This window comes from Xenopus tropicalis, chromosome 6, assembly GCF_000004195.4.
Source record: "Xenopus tropicalis strain Nigerian chromosome 6, UCB_Xtro_10.0, whole genome shotgun sequence".
Lineage (NCBI taxonomy): Eukaryota > Metazoa > Chordata > Amphibia > Anura > Pipidae > Xenopus > Xenopus tropicalis.
Genome location: NC_030682.2, coordinates 88225392 through 88246960, shown reverse-complemented (window position 1 = coordinate 88246960; position 21569 = coordinate 88225392). Strand labels below are relative to the sequence as shown.

The window sequence follows — 21569 nt, the reverse complement described above, 5'->3', positions numbered from 1 at the left end:
AAGTAATTAACGTATGAAGGTACTGTTACTCTGCACTAGAAAAAGTTGCGTGTTTGCTTTTAGCAACACTACTGTAATTTAAAAATACTCTGCTGTGTAGCCATGGGGCAGTCATTTAAACTGGAAAATTGGAGCAAAGGCACAGGTTACACTGCAGATAACAGAGTCTACAGAGCTTATCTGTTATCTGCTATGTAACTTGTGCCTTTTCTCTTATTTTCCAGCGTTATTTGCCTTTTTCTTATTTTGACTCCAGATTTAAAAAAAACTACTGCTCTGTAAGGCTTCAATTTTATTATTATTGGGTTTTTTTTATTTACCTTTATTTCTATGCAGCCCCTTTTCTATTCATATTATCAATCACTGGTAAATTGCACCCTGGTAACCAGATAGCTGCTTAAATGCCAAACTGGAGAGCTGCTGAACAAAAAAAGCTTAATAAATAAAAAACCATAAAAAATGAAGACCAAATGCAAATTGACTTTATCAATATCTGCATACTAAAGGTGTTTATCAGGGTCAGTTATGCTAGGCAATAGAAAACAGATTTATTTTGAGGCCATATTTGTTTTGCTATTTTCATATTTAATATAATTTTTCCATCGTGGCTTCTTCAAGAACTCATGCACATTTATGGTACATTGAAATTGGATTGGTTTTCAACTGTACTAATCACAGTGTGATCACTTTCTTAATTTGGATGTACCATGAGTCATTTTAACTGCATGTACAAGTTAAAATTGTTCAATAAATGTATATTGGAAAGTTACATATAATTACATTTTCTTTTATTGTGCAAAAAATTGGATCCCATACAAGAGGAGGAGCTAACATTTTTCACTTTCATTTTTCCTCGATTTTAGAAGAATGTAAGCTGTTCACAGATCATATATAGCCATTCACCCAACATGCACCAAACTTCACTCTCAAAATATACAGATAAGGCAAGGATTTATATAAAGTTGGTTAAATTGCATACATGACATCACTACCTGGGATGGAGTTTTATATAAAAAGCATATCCAGTTGAACTGCATGACAGTAACATTTAATTTTTAAGATGTGTTTTGAGTGCCCCCAGAATTGTGTATACAGATGTATATCACAAATGGTAGTGTGCTTGTGGCCTCAGCCAGTTACGCTAAGGACATACTCGAAGAGGTTAGAAAGTGGACATGTAAATAAAGGCTAGAAAAAGACCAGTTGCAAACTGTCTTCTAACATCTTAACATCTTCTAATTTAAAAAAATGAATTACCATGAATATATGATCAATATAATATTGAAAAGAATAATATAATGTCTAATTGCCACAAAGTTATTTTATATTTGCAATTATTACAATGTGCTTTATATTTGTTTATATTGCTTTATATTTTAATGTTAATGCTGGAGAGTCTCGAAGTAATAAAAGTTTGTTGTTTTGAAACAGAATCACATAATCTTTGAAAAATGGCAGCCTCCAGCCGGTCACAAGTGTTGTCTCTCTACAAGATTATGCTAAGAGAAAGCCAGAGGTTCAATTCTTACAATTACAGGTACATTTTCTTCTCATACTTACTCAAAACCTACTTTACTTTCTTATATATATATATATATATATATATATATATATATATATATATATATAGAAAACATTTGGATAAGGGCACTTTCAGTAATTGGGATTTATATACCATATGGTATTTTTTCAGTGGCACTCTACAGATCCAACCTGGCCAAAAGATAGTCACGATACCAAAGCTTGAATGAACTCTGAAATGGTCGTAGTCTTCGCGAAAAATACAACTTAAGGTGGCCATACACGTGGCGATCTAACGATGTTTCGTGCGACCATCGCAGATCTGCCACAGCAGATAAGGAGGTAGAAACAATAGGATTTCTACCTCCTTCTGCCGATTCAGCCCTGACGGCAGATTTTGCTCAGGCGCCTTCTATGGCGCCCGATCAAAATTTTCTAACCTGGCCGATCGGCGAGTCGTCCGATATCAGCAGCTTCCTGCGATATCGGTCGACTCGCCGACATGCCATACACGCACCGAATATCGTATAAACGAGGTTTCTTATGATAGTATCGGTGAGTGTATGGCCAGCTTTAGTTGTGGAAGTTAACGAAAACCACAAAAAAAATATTTCTATAAATTAGAAAAAATATAATTTTTTTCTCCCAAAAAATTGTGGTTTAATATATATATATATATATATATATATATATATATATATATATATATATATATATATATACTGGAACAAGGACAGCACTCCTAGGGTTTAAAGAATTCTGAGCAAAATGTAAATGCTAAAATAGAAAGGTTTATTACTCGACGTGGAGTGTGGAGTGTTTTTAATAAACCTTTTTTGATTTGATATATATATATATATATATATATATTTTTTTATTTTTTTTTTTCAGGACCTAGCTTTATTGAATAATGCTGTGGGGGGATCTTAAAATGTCAGAAAAATTTCATTGGAGAAAGCAAAAAGCTGCTAAGCTGCTTGTGTGACAATAACAGATAGGAAATGCATGAGTGTAAACAAAAATGCATCTTGACCTTTAAGCTTACATGAAAAGAATGTTGGAATAATTGGCATGTTGTTGGTTCCTTAAGTGATTTCTTTTGTTTTCCTTTTTATGAAAAGGTTAGGCTTAACCAGTGTGCTTCTTCATATATTCAGTATTCAATGTTTTTCCATAGGTCTTAAACTATGAATTATTTTGTAATGGATTGCCTATCACTCTTTGCTTTTTTTCGACAGTTTAATTATTTGTCTATTGCTACTAGCATAACCTGACCTAGTACTGGCTTATATAATGTTATAAATGTTTCATAGCCTAGGTACACACTGGTGCTAACTTTTAAATGCATTTTATTTAGGAGAAAAGGTTTTTACATCTAGGTTTCAACTTTTGTGCACTGGGTCAGCCAAAAAAGCTGTGGCATAGTCAGGTGGACAGACTGCGGTCAGGTTAAATAAAATTGTTCCTTTGTGAGTTTGGTTGGGAAGTGGATGTGGCTCTACTGTGATAGTATTTGGTGTCACCACAGTGACTCTGTGATGCTATATAAGTAGGTGTTTGGGTTGCATCTGGGTCCATATCATGTTTGTACCATGCAGAATGGGCTTGTGTAGGGTCATATTTGGCTTGGAATATTTTCTGGTCTGTTCAGCTCTATTTAAAAACTGTTGTCAAATGTATTGCTGTACAGCACCGCAGAATACGTTGGTGCCTTATAAATAAATGTTAAAAAAAGATTTCTCAGGATCTTTCCACTTTCATAGAAATTAGTTCTCCTGTTTAACTGTAGGTATTTTAGAAATAACTTTCCTTTGTGTACTGTATACACTGTTATTCTCATGAGCCTTTTTCTTGTAAGATCTAGTTGTTTTCATTCCTAAAGTAGGATAAGATAAAAGATCAAAATGTAAAGTAGCTATTAGACCCAAGTAGATCTGTGTCTGTTACGCACTGTTAATAATATGGAGATCTAGTGTGAAGTAATTTGACTTGGATTGATCTGGATGCCTAAGCAGGAAAGTTCCAATATGACCTAAAGAGCCAAATACAGGTATGGGATCCCTTATCCGGAAACCCATTATCCAGAAAGCTTCGAATTACGGAAAACCTGTCTCCCATAGACTCCATTTTAATCAAATAATTAGGATTTTTAAAATTGATTTCCTTTTTCTCTGTAATAATAAAACTGTGCTTTGTATTTGATCCTAACTAAGATATAATTAATCCTTATTGGATGCAAAACAATCCTATTGGATTTAATTAATGTTTTATTGATTTTTTAGTAGACTTAAGGTATGAAGATCCGAATTACGGAAAGACCCCTTATCCGGAATACCCTTGGTCCCGAGCATTCTGGATAACAGGTCCTATACCTGTACCTTAATTTTATCTTAATATGTTGGGTTCATAAATTTATTTAGGTGAAATGGTAACTAAAGCCTTCTCTGCATAACACAATCACAAAGAGGAAGAGAGGGGAAAAGGGTTTATTTGCATATGTCCATCAGTACATTCCAAAACTATGTCTGCAGGTCATTTATTGTACAAAATACAGTACAAATATACAAACTATTCTGCCAGATTTGTTTATAAGGGCAGGACAAAATACCGGACATGTAAATGAGAAAGCAACTTCAGGAAACAAAACCACCAAAATGTTGAAATAGTAAGGAACACTCTTTTTTATCCAGAAACCCGTTATCCAGAAAGTTCCAAATTACGGAAAGGCCATCTCCTATAGACTCCATTATAAACAAATAACTCTAATTTTTTTTTAATCATTTCCTTTTTCTCTGTAATAATAAAACAGTACCTTGTACTTGATCCCAACTAGGATATAATTAATCCTTATTGGAGGCAAAACAAGCCTATTGGGTTTATTCAATATTTAAATGATTTTTAGCAGACTTAAGATATGGAGATCCAAATTACCTAAAGATCCCTTATCCGGAAAACACCAGGTCCCGAGCATTCTGAATAACAAGTCCCATACCTGTACTACTAGGTTATGTTATTACTAGTTGTAAGGATGTCCGGTGATCCAAAGGCCTCCCCGTGCACACGCCTAGTAGCCGGCGCACAAGAACAAGCGCGCGTTTAGTCGCGCGCGGTATGACTGAAGGTCGCGCGCGTGTAGTCGCGCATGGCGCGGCGAAAAGTCGCGCGCACGCGTTTAGTCACGCGCAGCACGGCAAAAAGTCGCACACGTACGCACGCTCCGCCATACGTCTTGATGCAATACATACGTGCATCTTGTCACCAGCCTGTAAATAGTCGCCAATTACATGTGTTCTTTGCTTGTTTATCAAGTTTACTCTGTTGCCTGGCGATTTCCCTATCCTGATCCTTCTGTTGTGAATCTCTGCCTGAATACCGCTTGTGAATCTGTTCTGCCTGCCTTGACTCGGACCCGTTTGACCATCCCTTCGTTTGATCCTTCTGTACTTCGTTTTTGGCTCTCCGGCCTCTCTCCACTACCGTGCTTCCTGTCCTCATCTTCAGGTAAGCCTCCGGTAGTGTGAGACGTTTGTGGGCTTGCTCGCTACGACCCATCACTCGGCTTGATATCACTCCACGGCCTGACACTAGTGGGCATATATCTACTTATTACTTGCATTAATTTTACCTGTTCGTAACAGATATACAGTAGTTTCAGTAGTAATGGTTTTATTGAAGATACATTAGATCTTAAGCCATCTTAAAGGAGAAGGAAAGGGCACCCCCAAATGACTTTAATCACTTACCTTTTACCCCAGACTGGTGCCCCTGTTAGAAGAAAACCGCACCAGCACGGGGTTACTGCAGTGAGTATTTCCTCTTCCGTATGTCTTCTGTCTACGGAATCACTGGGCCGTGAAAACACTTTTCACTTTTGATAAAGTTCGCAAGCAGTAAAAATTCCCCGCAGGCAAAAACAGATTTTTTTTATATGGGTAAAGACTGGTAGACTGTTTGCCCAACTACTTAAATCAGAGGCTCCAGAAAATATATCTTAGCCTTATTTAACACAGTCACACAGCAACAGGCTACAGACCCCATAAAAATACAAAACCTGTTCCATCAATACTTCACTGAGATATACAGTGCCCCTTCAAATGCACAAGCAGATGATATTCTACATGTAGTGAAACCCCCAAAACGAATAACTGAATAATCAGAACTATTAAAATCAGCCATCACAAACAGAAAGTGCATGCTGTTATCAAATTTCTCACTAACGCTAAGTCTCCAAGCCCAGATGGATTTAGCAATGAAAAATACAAATTACTGTGTACACAAATCATTCTCGCTGACCTGTTCAACAGTATTTTCCAAGGTTCCAAACTCCGTCCATGTTTTAATGATGCATACATGATTCGTATCCCTAAGCCAATAAAAACCCTGAAACTCATACCTCCCTATTTCTCTTCTTAACTGTGACTTTAAAATAATGGCAAAAATCATGGCAAACCAACTCCAGAACATCTTGCTGACCTTACTCATTGAACATCAGTTGTAATTTGTTAATGGGAGACACTTGGTTAAAGAAATCAGAGCAGCAACTGCAACAAAAATTACATCTAGCTCATCTCCTCAACCCAAATATCCTGCTATGTCTAGATGACAAAGGCATTTGACAAAGTCCTTTGGGTGCATATATCTAGGATCCTGGAATACAGAACATTCGGGCAGACATTTTATAATTGGATAAAAACAATGTATAAAATGCCCCAAAACACATCTTTAACAATAACAATTTATCTGATTTGCATGTACTGTAGCACAAGACAGGACTGCCCCCTATCCCTCTTACTATTCAACTTAGCAGAAGACCCACTACTTAGAATACTACAAGACCTACCTTCATTCCTAGGTATCAAATTTGGACATACTGAGATTAAAATGACTGCTTTTGCATATGACCTCCTCCTATAAATCTAAACCCTAAACAATCACTTCCTGATATATTGTTGGAAATACAACGCTTTGGTGAAGTCTCTGGGTATGTCATCAATCTAGAGAAATCCACAGCCTAATTTTTAAGTAATGCACTACCAAGGTGGAGTAAATCACATAGGATAACCTGGGCTTAAGACTATAGAACATATTTAGGAGTACGAATACCCCAAAATCATCATAAACATTCAAGCAAACCTACTTAAAATTATAGCATTGCCCAAAATGTTGTGCCAGTTACAATCCCTACCCTTCATGTTGAAACAAAAAGACCTAAAAGAAAGAGAGATGGGCAGAGGCAGGCCTCTCAGCAATAAAGCACGTATTCAATAACAGTGCCAATTGCGGAGACCTCTGCCACAGTTATTCCCAGGGCTGGATGTTGAGGAGGAACTGGAGGATGCTGGGGGGAGCTGGAGGATGTTGGGGGGGGAGCTGCAGGATGCTGGGGAGTGTAGCTGGGGGATGCTGGGGGGGAGCTGAGAGGCTCTGTGATTTCTGATGGCAGCCCTGGGCATAACACTGGCCCGGCCCGTCTATAAGGCAATGTGGCCCCTGAGCCAAAAAGTTTGCCTACCCCTGCTTTAAACTCTAAAACACTCTTCTCAGAAGTGACCCTTCAAAAAATATATTAAGTGTTTGTAAAATGTTGATATATATTCTGGAAGAACAAATCTGAAGTGAGTCATTTTGTTGATGTTGTGCTGTTATTGTGTTGCTTCATGTGTAGTTGTGCCACTCATGCTTAGCAGATCACAAGCAATGAATAAATAAGCACACCTTCTGCTGTTTTTAACTAATTCCTTTTTTCCCTTACTTTGTCCTCTTGCTGTTCAAGTGCTTAACTGTTTATTTCTTATGGGAACCATAAAACCATTAATTTGTTTTTCTCTTTGTTTCTCTGTCTGTGTTTTTAAATTTCCTCTAATTTTCCAATAATGTCGGCACTGTGATTGTCTTTATTATCCTTTACAGTAGTGTAGCTGGTGTTTTCACATATTCTTCATTGCTTTCTGCTTTGTCTGCCTTGCAGTACTTCCTGAATATTTATTGGAAACGGCATATACAGTAAAAGCTCACTTTAATGTACTAAGAATTGAAACCATTTTGTTATAAATCTGGGAGAAATGATGTTTAGTACTTAATTGCTAACTGTATAGGGACAATTCTTGCTAGTGCTTTGTGAAGAGTTAGTCTGCCACCTGGTGAATTTTGCTGGGTTGCCAGCATCTTGCCTTTGAGTAGAAAGTGCTATAGCCCTACTTGGAACGTTATGGGGGAATTTACAGAAAAGGTGATATTGAAACATAATAAAAGCGGGCATAGATTTGTCAGATTTTCCACCATATTTGCAAACCTCTATACTTGACTGTCTGTCAAAGCACATCTTAAATAACATTTTAATGACGTTTTCTGAATTTGCATGTAGCTTTTCCTAAACCTGTCTGGGTGACTCTCAGCTGTACCTGTGCCTCTACTAATGATTGTGCCAGTCAGAGAAGACATTCCTTGCCTCTTTTGAAGGCCAAAATGAAATAGTGCATACTTTTCATACCTAAAAATTAAGTTAATTTCTCATCTGATGATTTGATGAACACAGTACCACATGAGTTATGCCCATTAGGTATTATCTCCCATTAAAGGGGAATTAAAACCTCCTAGCAACTTTTCCATTTTAGTGCTAATGCACAGATCTTCCATATTTTCTTTACAACCCCCATCAACTGCACCAGAAGCCACCCCTTTAGATTAGATGAATGGAGCTTCCATTTGAAGCAGCGTAGGTGGTTTTTCACGGTGAGGGCAGTGAGGTTGGGGAATGCCCTTCCTAGAGATGTGGTAATGGCAGATTCTGTTAATGCCTTTAAGAGGGGCCTGGATGAGTTCTTGAACAAGCATAATATCCAAAGCTATTGTGATACTAATATCTACAGTTAGTATTAATGTTTGTGTGTATTGTTTATGTATATGAGTGTATAGATGAAAGGTAAGTATAGTTTTGTGTGTGCTGGGTTTACTTGTAAGGGTTGAACTTGATGGACTCTGGCCTTTTTTCAACCCTATGTAACTATCAATTACACTTGCATTAACTTAACTGTGGCCCATTGCACATCAGGAATTGCAGAGCCACACCCCCATCTTTGGTCTGTAAGGTCCATTCCCATCTTGTACCTCAACTAGAAATATGCATAGGAGCCAAATATTACAGTTTGGGTGCCAGTGTGCATGTGTTACATGCTGATCAGCAAGATAAATGGTGGGAAAGGAAAGGATACAGCTAAAAGCCATGGTCAGCAATGCCGGGCAGCTCTGTAATTCAGGACATGCTATGGGGGGCACAGATAAGTTGGGACAAGTGTCAGTGACATGTTTGGTGAGGGTGCTAGGGGTTGTGTACTGGTACTAATAATAATTATTTGCCAGGGAAGCTTAATTCCCCTTTAAATAAAGATGCATACATTATATTCACCTTAAATGCTAATATTATCATTCATTATGCAATAACTAGCAAAATAATGCAAATGTGAGGTCAAAACATGTTTAAATTAGCTGATTGTATTTATGAAATGATATAAAATACACTTTTTTGTTTTTACTTGGTTATAAAAATGCTAATGAGGTTTTTTACACCCATTGCTATTTTCTGGTTAGACTGAAATGGGGTTTGTACCCCTGACAATAGGCTGTAATCTCCATGAATATGCTAGTCCCCTATACTGCCACTGAAATATGGGTGAATGGAGATTAAAGGAAACAACACAAAGGGGCTGATTTACTAATCCACGAATCCGAATGGGAAAAATTCGGATTGGAAACTAACATTTTGCGACTTTTTCGTATTTTTTGCGATTTTTTCTTCGCCGTTACAACTTTTTTGTAAATTGTCGCGACTTTTTCATAGCCGTTACGATTTGCTTGTATATTGTCGCGAGTTTATCGTATTGAGCACTCGTAAACGGCGGTCAAAACTTTCAGACTTTGCATGATTTTGAAAGCCTCCCATAGGACTCAATGGCACTCTGCAGCTCCAACCTGGCCCAAGGAAAGTCACGATACTGAAGCTTGAATGAATCCGAAACTTTCGTACTCGGCGCGATGGCTACGGAAAAGTCGCGACAATTCGCGCAAGTCGTAACGCTACGGAAAAGTTGCGACAATTTCTGAAAAAGTCGTAACGGCTGTTTACTGATCATTACGAAAAAAACGCATTCGGACGCTTTTCGGACGTTCGTGGATTAGTAAATGTGCCCCAAAGATTAGGGCAGGGGTAGAGTTACAGTGATTTTTACTCCATTATAAAAATGTCGGGAGAAAATGTTGTTTAAAATGTAATTTTTCTTCTCAATTTTTGCCATTTTTAACAACATATTCACAAATGATTGGAAACTGTCTTTCTTTCACCAAAAAATTAAAAGTGGTGGTTGAGTTGGTATTTTTGTGGAATTCTGTTTGTGAATACGGAGATTGTATTTACCCCACTTCTAACAAAACTTTTACTCCAAAAAATGTTTCTTTTTTTGTGAATTCCCCCCTATGTGTTTTCTCCCTTAAGCAATAATTATGTGTCCTTATATTAAATATTTGTATTGAAACTGATAAAGTATAGCAAAAAAGGGAAAGTTTTGCTAAACTCATTTATGTTAGCATAAAGTATATTAAACAATTGTCAAAGGAAAGTGTAGTGTAATAAGTGTAGTTAGATCTTTAGATAATAGACTGAAATGCCGTTGTAGAGTTTATGTAGATGATTCCCTTCACTTCTGAATATGTTTATTTATTACTGTCAATTACTATTTTCTTTTTTCAAATCAACACAATTTTCATTCACTGTAAGACATACACAGTAAACCTTTTAACGTCACCAGTTCTAATTGAAAGCGAAACATTTCCTCTCTCCCCAAGAACAATAAAAAAAATCCTCCTAGGGTACCAGCTGTTAAATGAGTGAGCTTCCATATTTAATAAATTCTATTAACAATACACCCCCCATGTCACATTCTAGGTGAACAGGCCCTAATTAAAAGCACGCACCATCTGCTGAAGCATGGCAGCAGGGTGGCACACCACAGCCAGCATGCTCCTTGGGATTGAATATGTATTATGTATGAGCTGTGTCTGGAAAATGTCAGTGAGCCCATGGAAGGCTGTCTGAAAGCTGCTTAGCACCATCTAATGGGCACAGCTGTGATTAGGCTTTTTCATTTGCAAATAAAAAAATTACAAAAAGAAACCAATGAGTTGTCTTTAGCTTGCAGGCATTAAGGTCCATTTCCCCCAGGTGCCGATGCCTACATGTTGTGTCCATCGCGTGCTGCTGTCTAAAACTTAACATTAGACACAGGCTAAATGTGCGGCTAAATGTGCAGTTAGATGCAGTCAAATCTGCTTAGCAGTGTGATATGTGGGAAGTAGTGTGCAAGTTATTTTCTTGTTTGCTAAGGCAAGTGTATTGTAACTGCATCATCTGTTCATGCCCAATGTTACCTAAGGGGCATGTATGTTAATATAATCACACTTTGACACATATGACAACCTGCAACCCTCCATATTGCTAAATTCTTGTCCTTTTATCAACATTCCCATGCAGTTCCTGCTAATAGAATGTTCAAATTTACAGATTTTCAGGAACTGCAGAAAAAAATACGTTGTCAACTCAGTCTGGAGTAAGCACCTTCCTGTGTATCACTTGCTTTGTAAAGTGGAGGGACAAGTATCTGAAACAATCACTTTTATTTTTATTTATTTATTTCACAGTGGAACAAGGTGAAAGAGGGGTTGCATTACACTGTGAGCCTAAGGGGGTTGGGAACTGCGCCATGAAAGCAGGCACAGATTATCATCATTGCCTTTCAATCCTTGGGATTGGGTTTATACCTTTTTTAACATAAACCAAGTGAAGGAGCTTGTGTCTGCATGACAAATGTACAGTATAGTAATATATAAGGTAGAGTATATAGCAAGACAACATTTTGCCTCTGTCTCTCCCAGGACATATGCCATTAGAAGAATCAGAGATGCTTTTAGAGAAAAGAAAAATGTTGATGATTTTCATGAAATAGAAACTTTGCTTCACCGTGCGAAAGAAAACTTGAGCGTCATTCAGCGTCAGGTAAGATCCTACAAAATTTCTAGTTACTGATGTACAGAATTAGAGTTTTGACAGATTTTTAACATTCGGAAAAATAGATTTCCATGTTGGCTTTTCCAGAAATATGTATTTGCAAAAAAATAGATTCAAGCATAAAAATGCTTAAAAGCATAAATAAATTACGATAAGGCTGCTGTCTCCCAATTAAATTCAAGATTTTGACATGTTTCCTTTTTCTGTAATAATATAATTAATCCTTATTGGAGGCAAAAAAATCGTATTGGGTTTATTTAATTGTTTAAATGTTTAAAATATGGTGATCCAAATAACTGAAGATCACTTATCTGGAAAGCTCCAGGTCCCAAGCATTCTGGATGACAGGTCCCATACCTGTAATTGTAAAAATAGGACATTTTTCCTTGCACTTATGCCTTCTTGCACTAGATGCTCTATTAAACATTAAATATAAATTAGCTGTACTTTCTTTGTTTTACAGACCGAGCACTCAAAGAATTGTTGTTATAAAAATTCACTATTTACTCCACAGGTGTGATCTAATTCTGAAATTTTTTATCCAACTAAGATGAGAAAAAAGATGAGAATATATTAAATTTGCCTGTTTAACATAATCAATAAGCACAGATTGACAGTTTACAGAAGCAAACCATGTGCAATGCACCATACAGGGCTAAACAGAAAAAATAACAAATAAAAGCCCTATAATGATTTTTGCCTTTATTGATTGCAAAAAGCTGGATTGTTTCTTTTTGTTTTATAATTTACTTTATTGCTTTTGAATATTTCCTTCAATGTATTTGATTACACATTGAGCTGAGAATACTAATGTTGAGTGATGTACAAAGGAATATAAAAATACAGAAATAAGCTGCAGATTGTAGTATTTTAAGCCTGTTGGTTGATGCATCCTGACAATAAACTTTTATATTTGTTTAGTATAACTGAATGACTGCCTTTGCAATGAACCTCCCACCCACCTCCCCAAGATATGGAATCTCATTTTATATTGCTTATTGTAAGAAATGTCCTTGCAAATTGCCTTTCTGCAAGTGTTTTTAGATGTTATTCCGGTAAACCTTGTAAGTTGTTATTTGTTGCCGTGCAGCCCACACCCTGTCTGAACTGTAACTATGTTTCATAATTGGTTTAAGATGCTTCCTGGTATTTATATTCTACACCCTTCTTTCTCTCTATTATTGTTTCAAATGGGCGGTTCACATTTAAGTTAACTGTAATATGTTATAGAATGTCCTGATTCTAGCAGTTGGTCTTCATTATGTATTTTTTTTATAGTTTTCAAATTAATTTCCTTCCACTTCTATATATATCTATATCTTTCAAGCTTTCAAATGGGGGTCATTGACCCCAGCAGCCAAAAACTATGCTCTGTGATCTTATGATTTTAGGATTATTGTAACTTTGTATTATTTATCTTTCTATTCAGTTCCTCTCCTAACAAGACCCTAGCAACCAGATAGCTGCTAAAATTGGAAGCTCGTGAGCTGATGAACTAAAAGCCAAATAACTGAATGAAATCACAAAAAAATGAAAACCAATTGTAAATTGTTTCTGTGTTGACATTATATTGGTGAAGAACCCCTTTAAACGTGGTCCCCATATGTTGCTGTACTACAGGTATCGGACCCCTTATCCGGAAACCCATTATCCAGAAAGCTCCGAATTACGGAATGCCCGTCTCCCATAGACTCCATTTTAAGCAAATAATTCAGAATTTTAAAACTGATTTCCTTTTTCTATGTAGAAATAAAACAGAACCTTGTAATTGATTCCAACTAAGATATAATTAATCCTTATTGGATGCAAAACAATCCTATTGGGTTTAATTAATGTTTTATTGTTTTTTTAGTAGACTTAAGGTATTGAGATCCAAATTACGGAAAGACCCCTTATCCGGAATACCCTTGGTCCCGAGCATTCTGGATAATGGGTCCTATACCTGTACAACTTCAAGCATACTTTAAACTTTGATTATATGTTGAGAAATGTCCACCAACACCTGTGAACCCATGGTTAAGAAACAGGGTTCTATACAGTAAAGCTTTGCATTTGTGGGTTTCATAGTTTGCAGGGCTGAAGAAAAGGCCATAAAGTAGTTCATCAGATTTCTGCATCCTTGCAAACTACATAATTATGTAACTTACAGTTGTACAAATGTGCTTCAAAAGCATACCTTTACTATAGAGAACAAACATTATGTAGTATAAATATGCAGTGCTGTTAAGTGCCATTTGGTGAAACAGACATAAAGTGCGTACTCATGGAGCCCCTTACTACTACTAATTATTAGCCCACTGGTCACCTAGGCTCAATTAAAAAAATGTAGTGCACACACACATCTGCACCCCTCATTTGCCCTGACCATGCCCTATTATGCCAAAAGTCACAAAAAACAATAGGGCTGATATACAACCCCGAGAGGTGAAAGTGCCTGATTTTCAGTGCTTATTTAACAGGGATGCATTGAATCCTGGATTTGGTTCTGGGGTCGAACTGAATCCTAATTAGCATAAATTAGCATATACTAATTAGCATTCGGAAAGGGTTACATTTCAGGGGCATATGCTAATTCGGATTCGGTTCGACAGAATCCATCAGGGTGGGTTCGGTGCATCCCTATTATTTACCAGTACTTGTTCCCCCCCCGGGTTGTTGCTCTTTGCATCTGGATTAAAAGTGGTGCTCTGTGCAGAGGAAAGTATCAGGAGATGCAGCTCAGTCTTATTCTTAGGCAAGTAGTAAGTAATGTTGGCTGAACTTGTGTGTGCTCCTACCTTGCAGCTCAGAATGGGACCCAAGGAAGGGGAAGGATGCCTACATATCTCCCTCTACCCACCCCTCTTTAAGATAGACCTGACTCATTGAGTCAGGTCGAGTCAGCAAAGGTAAGCTGCAGGTCTCTGTGCTCTGAAACAGAGCAAGAGGCCTGCAGATATTCGCACATTGCCCCACACAGTGGACAAAGTGCAAAAAAAAAAAGGGGTGATTGTGGCGATTGTTTTTGCACTTTGCATGATGCACAGAGCATTGTGAATGAGGCCTGCAAATCTGCAAACTGGTCTGCCAGCATTAAAGGACAAGGAAAGTCAAAATCTATTAAGCACACTCTTCAATAGTACTACTATTGCTATGTAAAAATGCTATATTTCTGGCTTGCCTAATGAAAGATTTACAGAGATACACCTGGTACATTCTACATACTTGTTTCAGTGAACGGCGCCGCCATCTTTAACAAGGGATGCCCACTCCCTTTCCCTCACTGTCTCTACTGCACATGCGCCCCCAACAACCTTGGACATCCTCCCTGCGCCCCCCCCCCCGTGTCCTTCTGTGTCTTCCCCCCAGCAGCTGCGTCCTTATGTGTATCCAACTCGTCAGCACCCCCCCCCCCCCCCCGCCACTGCTTATCATATTCAAATGGTGTACGGCAGACAGCCAACTTCTTTCCACATTTTATTAAGTAGATTAATACAAGCAGGCACCTTTTCATTACACACCACCCGCTCCCACACTGTACGCTCCTTTGCTCAGAACCAACAGCACCCCCCGCTCCGCTCGCGTCTCTTCTCGGCACCCCACATCCCCCCCCCCCCCCGCATCCTCTTGTCAGAATCCCACGCTCCCCGCTTGCCTCTCCCCCCACCAGCACCTGCCTGCCGGCTGTCTCGTCTTGTTCTGACCCAAGCTGCGGCAGCATACACTGTGTATAAGGGCGCCAGTTGCCATGGCAACCGGACGCTGGGGGGAACGCTCCTGCTGTGGTGCACATGCGCTGCCTGCAGTCCAAGTCACAAGTCTGTGCGGGAGTGAGGCATTATGGGAATCTTCTCTACCCAGCTCAGTGTTTTTTCTTCCTGTTTGGCTTCAGATCTTCTGAATGGGAGAAATATGGGGAGACTTAAGGGCACTATTGAGACAACTGAAGGTATGCCTGCAGCTTGAGATTAACTCTTTACTAGCCTTTCCTTCTCCTTTAAACATAGGACCCCCCCCCCCCCAAGGAGCCTCTACTAATAAGTCCCTTCCCAAAGATCCCCACTGATCACCTAGGAACCCTGGTTCGGACAACAGTTAGAATAAAAAATGTCTTTTACACACTGCTAGACCCCTGATCTGCCCTTGCAACACCCCATTATGCCACCCCCTGCCCATGATCCACCCAAACCCTGCCCATTCCTTCACAAGCCCTGTCACCTGCAAAATACATTGTTGTGTTTCTGCATTGGGATAGCACTTTGATTCATCTTGCTGTGTTTGTTTCCTACAGTACTTCAGTATAATTAGCCTTAAAATTATTTTTCTTTTGATTAGGCTCTCTTATATATCTTACCAACCATTCACCACTCAAAGAAAAATCTATTCCATGGATAATTAATCATAGAATAGGGTTTATTACGCTATTATTTCAGTACAGTACATTGTTGTAGTGGTCTGAGCACCACCTGTGTTTTTCAAATGTACATGGAATGCTGAGACGAATATAAATTCTGTGGGGCACATGAAGCTGTAGAACTGATGAGCTGATCATATATGATTGCATATGTGTAACTGGTTTGGTATAGACAGACTGAGCAGTTGTACATCAGTACTGTTAGCAATTTGGTACAGGTGAAACCCTGATGCAAAGCACCCAAGCCAATTTTATTAGCAAGCACTTCCCTCTGCCCATGTAAAAATACTGCATTCTGAAGTGCCTCTGCAATGCAGGACAAGCACAGGGGGAAGAAAGTGTTAAGAAGTTCACTCAATTCCACGCTGGCTCTTACACCTGTGCTGCTGCAGGCAACTGCAGATCACTTGATACAGCCTGATAATGAAGTTATGGGAACCTGCAGCAATTTCCAGAAATAAAAAATGGAGCTGCTGGCTGTGTTTTCTCCAGTCGCTGTCAATATGCTGCAATAACTGTATCACAATTGAGTTATGCATCAGCTGGAAAACTCAAGCTTTAGCAGCTCAATTACATTTTACTCATACGTATTCAGTAAGGAATTATATAAATGAATGCAGTGTCAATTTTACATAAAATTACCCAGAACTCATAGCCACATGACACAGTGGCAAATTCATGTATAATACCGCCAGAAATTATAGCGGGATGGCATAGTGCCAATTTCATGTTTAATAGCCCCAGAAATTCTAGCAGGATGGCACAGTGGCAATTTCATATATAAAACCTCCAGGAATCACAGCAGGATGACACAGTGGCAATTACATGTATAACATGCACAGAGGTTAAAAAGATAATACTGATCATTGTCTCTACATGTGTTTTAGCAGAGACAGTTCTCAGTATTGTCTATGGCAGGGTATTTTCTGGCGTTTTGTAGCTGTGACAAGTGGCTCTGTGTGTCATAGCCCTAAGGAGTAATAAAGCTGGAGTAGTTGTTCTTACCAGCACCAGGCCCAGATTTGTGGCGAGGCCCTGCATGGGGGGCGCCCCCTCTGTCTGTCTGTACTAATAGTTTGGGGGGCGTGAAAGGGAGGGAACTGCAGATCAGCAAAGCCAAATTAACAGTCGGAAGCAAAGTTCCTTCCCTCCTCTCACCAAAAGGACACAGTATGGAGATGGGAAATTCAAACAATTTCCTGCACAATTTGTCCTCTTCTGCTTTCTGCGGGTTGCCTGCTTGCTTTCTCCTGCGTCCGTTACCTGTAAAATAAAAATTCAGCACAGACTCTGATATAGTTTTACATGGGGACTTTTGGAAGTTATTTTGCCAGACGGGGACACTTTAAGGGGAACAGAGACAGGATGGTAAGCATAGCATTATAGCTTAATAAATGTATTAAATAGCAAAATCAAACTAGCACTTATTTTGCAGTGTCATACTTTGTATTTATCTATTATTTTAATAACCCCCCTGTTGTATTCATTTATGGTTCTACTCTCATACCCCCCAACTGTCCCGCTTTAAGCGTGACAGTCCCGCTTTCTATAGCGCATCCCGCTGTCCCGGATAGTTCCCTGAATGTCCCGCATTTCCGTAATAGATTACGGAAATGCGGGACATTCATAGAATGATCCGCGACAGCAGGATGAGAGGACTTAAGCTGAGCGCTCCAACTCCTTGCGCTGCTTCTCTTCTTATGCGGCTCCTTCTCCGGCGATCCCAGGCCCTTTTATAAGGTTGCGCCTGTGCGTAATGACGTCACACGTACACACGGGGCGCAACCTTATAAAAGGGCCTGGGACCGCCGGAGAAGGAGCCTCATAAGGAGAGAAGCAGTGCAAGGAGTCGGAGCGTGTATGGGGGGGCTCTGTGTATAAAGGGTACTGTGTATGGGGGGGCTCTTTGTATAAAGGGTACTGTGTATGGGGGGCTCTGTGTATGGGGGGCACTGTGTATGGAGGGCTCTGTGTATGGAGGGCTCTGTGTATGGGGGGGCTCTGTGTATGGGGGGGCTCTGTGTATGGGGGGCTCTGTGTATGGGGGGCTCTGTGTATGAAGGGCACTGTGTATGAAGGGTACTGTGCATGAAGGGCACTGTGTATAAAGGGTACTGTGTATGGGGGGCACTGTGTATAAAGGGTACTGTGTATGGGGGCACTGTGTATAAAGGGTACTGTGTATGGGGGGCTTTGTGTATGAGGGGTACTGTCTCCCCTGTGTGGGGGGGCAAAACTGGTAGATAGTTAGAACTTAACTGACTGCCTTTTCTCTATATTTGTATTTTATATGTAGGAGTTGCTATTTTGTTTTCCTTAGGTAGTACAGTATGAGGGTATAGCACATTTGCTCTGATCCCGCCATTTCAACTATATAAAAGCAGTATTTTTAGAAAAAAATGGGGTGTGTTAATTGGGGCGTGGCCACAAAAGTGGGCGTGGTCAAAAAAATTTGCCGCGCTGCGCGTGACAAATCTTTTTATCCCTTTTTTCGGTTTTCAAATGTTGGGAGGTATGCTACTGTACAGCGCTGCTTACATAAGTTGCGCTTTATAAATATAGATATACATACATACAATGCTTTATAGTCATATACGGCACTACCAGACATTAATGTAATTTTCTTCATGGTGTTAATAATTCACACGAGTGTTGACCTTTATGGGGAATGCTATATATGTCTGATGTTTTGATAGGCGGATTATGTTTAAATATTGCTAGGTTTTTATTAACGATATCCATCTACCTTGTAAGACTGACAGGGTTGAGCAGTATAGCTAGATGAAATTGGTTTTGTTGTGATGCTATACGAGTTCCTATGCCTCTGCCAACCTGACCTCACTATATCTCACTATACACTCCTCAGATAGTTTTAGTAAGAGTTTTTAAATTAGTGTTCTTGAACCTTTCAATAAATTAGTCATACTCAGTCATTCAGTTTTATCCACATTTATCTCCGTGGGATCCTACGGAAATTGCTCATAAATCCTTACTGGGTGTTATCTGGCATTCCTAACCAATGGAAAATATACCATTCAAATGCCTTGCCCCTCCTACTCTAGCCCCACAGATGTCTTCTTCCATGAATCATTTTGCTAGATATAAAGGTTGCTTGGCAAAGTTAAAGGCAGAGTGCAAGTGCAAAGAACAAGCACAGTCCATGATTGTTTTGCATTTAGCATCCTGCCTACCACTTGTTATGCCACATACCTTGTTTTGAAGAGCAGAGGCTGACCCCATATATACATCACTGCCTACGTACAGCTGCACTGTACTTATGGGGGGGGTGGGAGTGTGGGAACATGCAGTCGTTACTCTCTCCCACCCCCTAACGTGATACTCATTCAAATGAACAAGTTAGGGAGTGGCTGATGGATGCAGGCTGCAATGCGGCCCTGTACTTACTGTCTGCCCTGTGGCAGACCTGCATCCCCCAACACTTTGTTCTGCACCATGTGACAGATTTTTTTTAGCCTGCATGAGCTGGGAATACAGCCAGACCCCAGAAATGCTGTCTGCACGAGCACTAAGGGGCTTGCCTGTACGCCCCCTGGTGCTTTTGGAAATCTGACCAGAGTCAAAGTAAATGACGCCTATAAGCTTGCCACTGTAGAGTATATATTATTGCTGACCTATTTAGCTCTTTATTAGTCATGTGTTATCTCCCATTATATTTGTGACCTTCACAGCAACTCAGAGAACGCCTAATGCTGAACCTGCATTTCACAGCTCTCCTTTATTAGAAATTACTCACTTTGCTTTCTAAGTGTCCCTGCTATGTATGTTAGCAGCAAATCCTTATTGATGATCATTCCTTATCCCAGGGCACCTCTGGGTGGCTGATCAATCTTGTGTTTTTACTCATTGGCATTGATAATGTGTTTAGATTTATCAATAACTCCTAATTGCCAGGCTTTAACAGTAGAAATTCAATAATAAATCATGCACATTTATAACTGTGAGAGCTACACTGTAGTTATCACATTTTTGGTATAGGCATTATAATTGACCTGTATGTATATGATAGAAGTATCTGATAAGCAAGAAGGTACCATATTTCTTTAGGTCAAAAAGAAGCATTTTTTAAAAATCCTGCATGTATCCGAAAACCTGAATTAGCACCATGTGTACATATTACCATTTTGTATATATATATCTTATGTTTATATAGCTTATGGTTTAGATTCATTATTTTTTTTATTGGCTCATGGTGTTAAAGAACCCTTGATTGATGGAGTGAGTGATTTAAAATAAATATAAAAAATAATGGCATCCAAAAGACATCTCAAGAGCAAAAGGACATTAAAAGAGTAAACATTAACCCATCAGCAACATCTAGGAATAAACCATATGTATGTATGTAAGGGGTGGTTCACCTTTAAGTTAACTTTTTATATGTCATAAAATTACCTGTTCCTAGCAATTTTGCAATTGAACTTCATTTTTTATTCTTTCTAGATTTTGAGTTATTTGCCTTCTTCTTCTACCCACTTTCAAATGGGGGTCACTGACCCCAGCAGGCAAAAACTATTGCTCTGCAAAGCTATAATTTTATTATGTTGGGTTGATAAACGCAACATACTGTTCTTCGACTTTAGCTTATTCTTGTTATTCTTAGCGCCCCCCATTTTCTAAACGCTACTCCTCCTACAGTTTTAGAGGTACAACACCCTTGTGCTTTTCTAAGCGATCCCGCCCCCCATCTTTTTGTGGCGCTGCTCCGAACATCCCAATTTTTCTATTGACTTTGACAGGGAAGATATTCAAACTGCTGCCACGCTTACAGCATTGAAGCTACACCCCCCAAACTTGAATAACATAATCATGGGGTCACCCTGAATGAAACAGCGACTTTTGTTGGATGACCCCCAAAGTGGGAGGGGCCAACAACAGCCAATCAAATATCACCCATTGACAATTAAAGGTAAATTAAAACTGCTGCCAATCTTACAGTTTACAGCTACACTCCCCAACTTGAATCACATGATTCTGAATGAAAATATGATGATTGTTGGATGCCCAAAAGTGGGCGGAGCTGTGTACAGCAAATCAGATTTTACCTATTGACTTGGAGGAAATCCAACCTGCTGCCATTCTCACAGTATTAACACCAGGATCCCCAAACTTTTCACGGTTGGTCACTAGGGGACTGCCGGTTTAGTTGTGAAAAGTGGGTGGAGCCACCAACAGCCAATCAGATTTCACCTATTGACTTTTATTGGTTTGATGTCAGAGTTCCCAAACTTTGCACAGTCACTGGGTGACTTCATAGTCAAGGTTAAAAAAAGCCAATCACATTTCTTTCATTGTTTTCAGTGGGGAAATTTTAACTGCATCCATTCTTACATGTTTAATGTCAGGGTCCCCAAACTTTGCACAGTTTGTCACTGGATGACTATGTTCCAAGGTTAGAAAAGTGGGCGGGGCCCACAACAGCCAATCAGATTTCAACTTTAGACTTCAGATGTTTAAATTTAAACTGCTGCCATTCTTTAAATATTAATACTAAGGTCCCCAAACTTTGCTAGTCACCAGGTAACTGCGGTTCAGAGTTAGAAAAAGTGGGTGGGGCCACCCACAGCCAATCAGATTTTAACT

The 21569-nt window shown here is 39.2% G+C and overlaps 1 protein-coding gene across 2 annotated transcripts in view; it reads left to right on the top strand.

Moving 5' to 3' along the window:
• The window catches only part of lyrm4 (LYR motif containing 4), a 51788-nt gene that overhangs the window by 1186 nt on the left and 29033 nt on the right, over positions 1-21569 (top strand). For both annotated transcript variants that reach the window (XM_012964406.3, NM_001198893.1), the window contains 2 exon segments: positions 1432-1537; positions 11446-11566. In XM_012964406.3, coding sequence (XP_012819860.1) covers positions 1452-1537; positions 11446-11566 — 207 coding nt within the window. In that variant the 5' untranslated portion in view covers positions 1432-1451.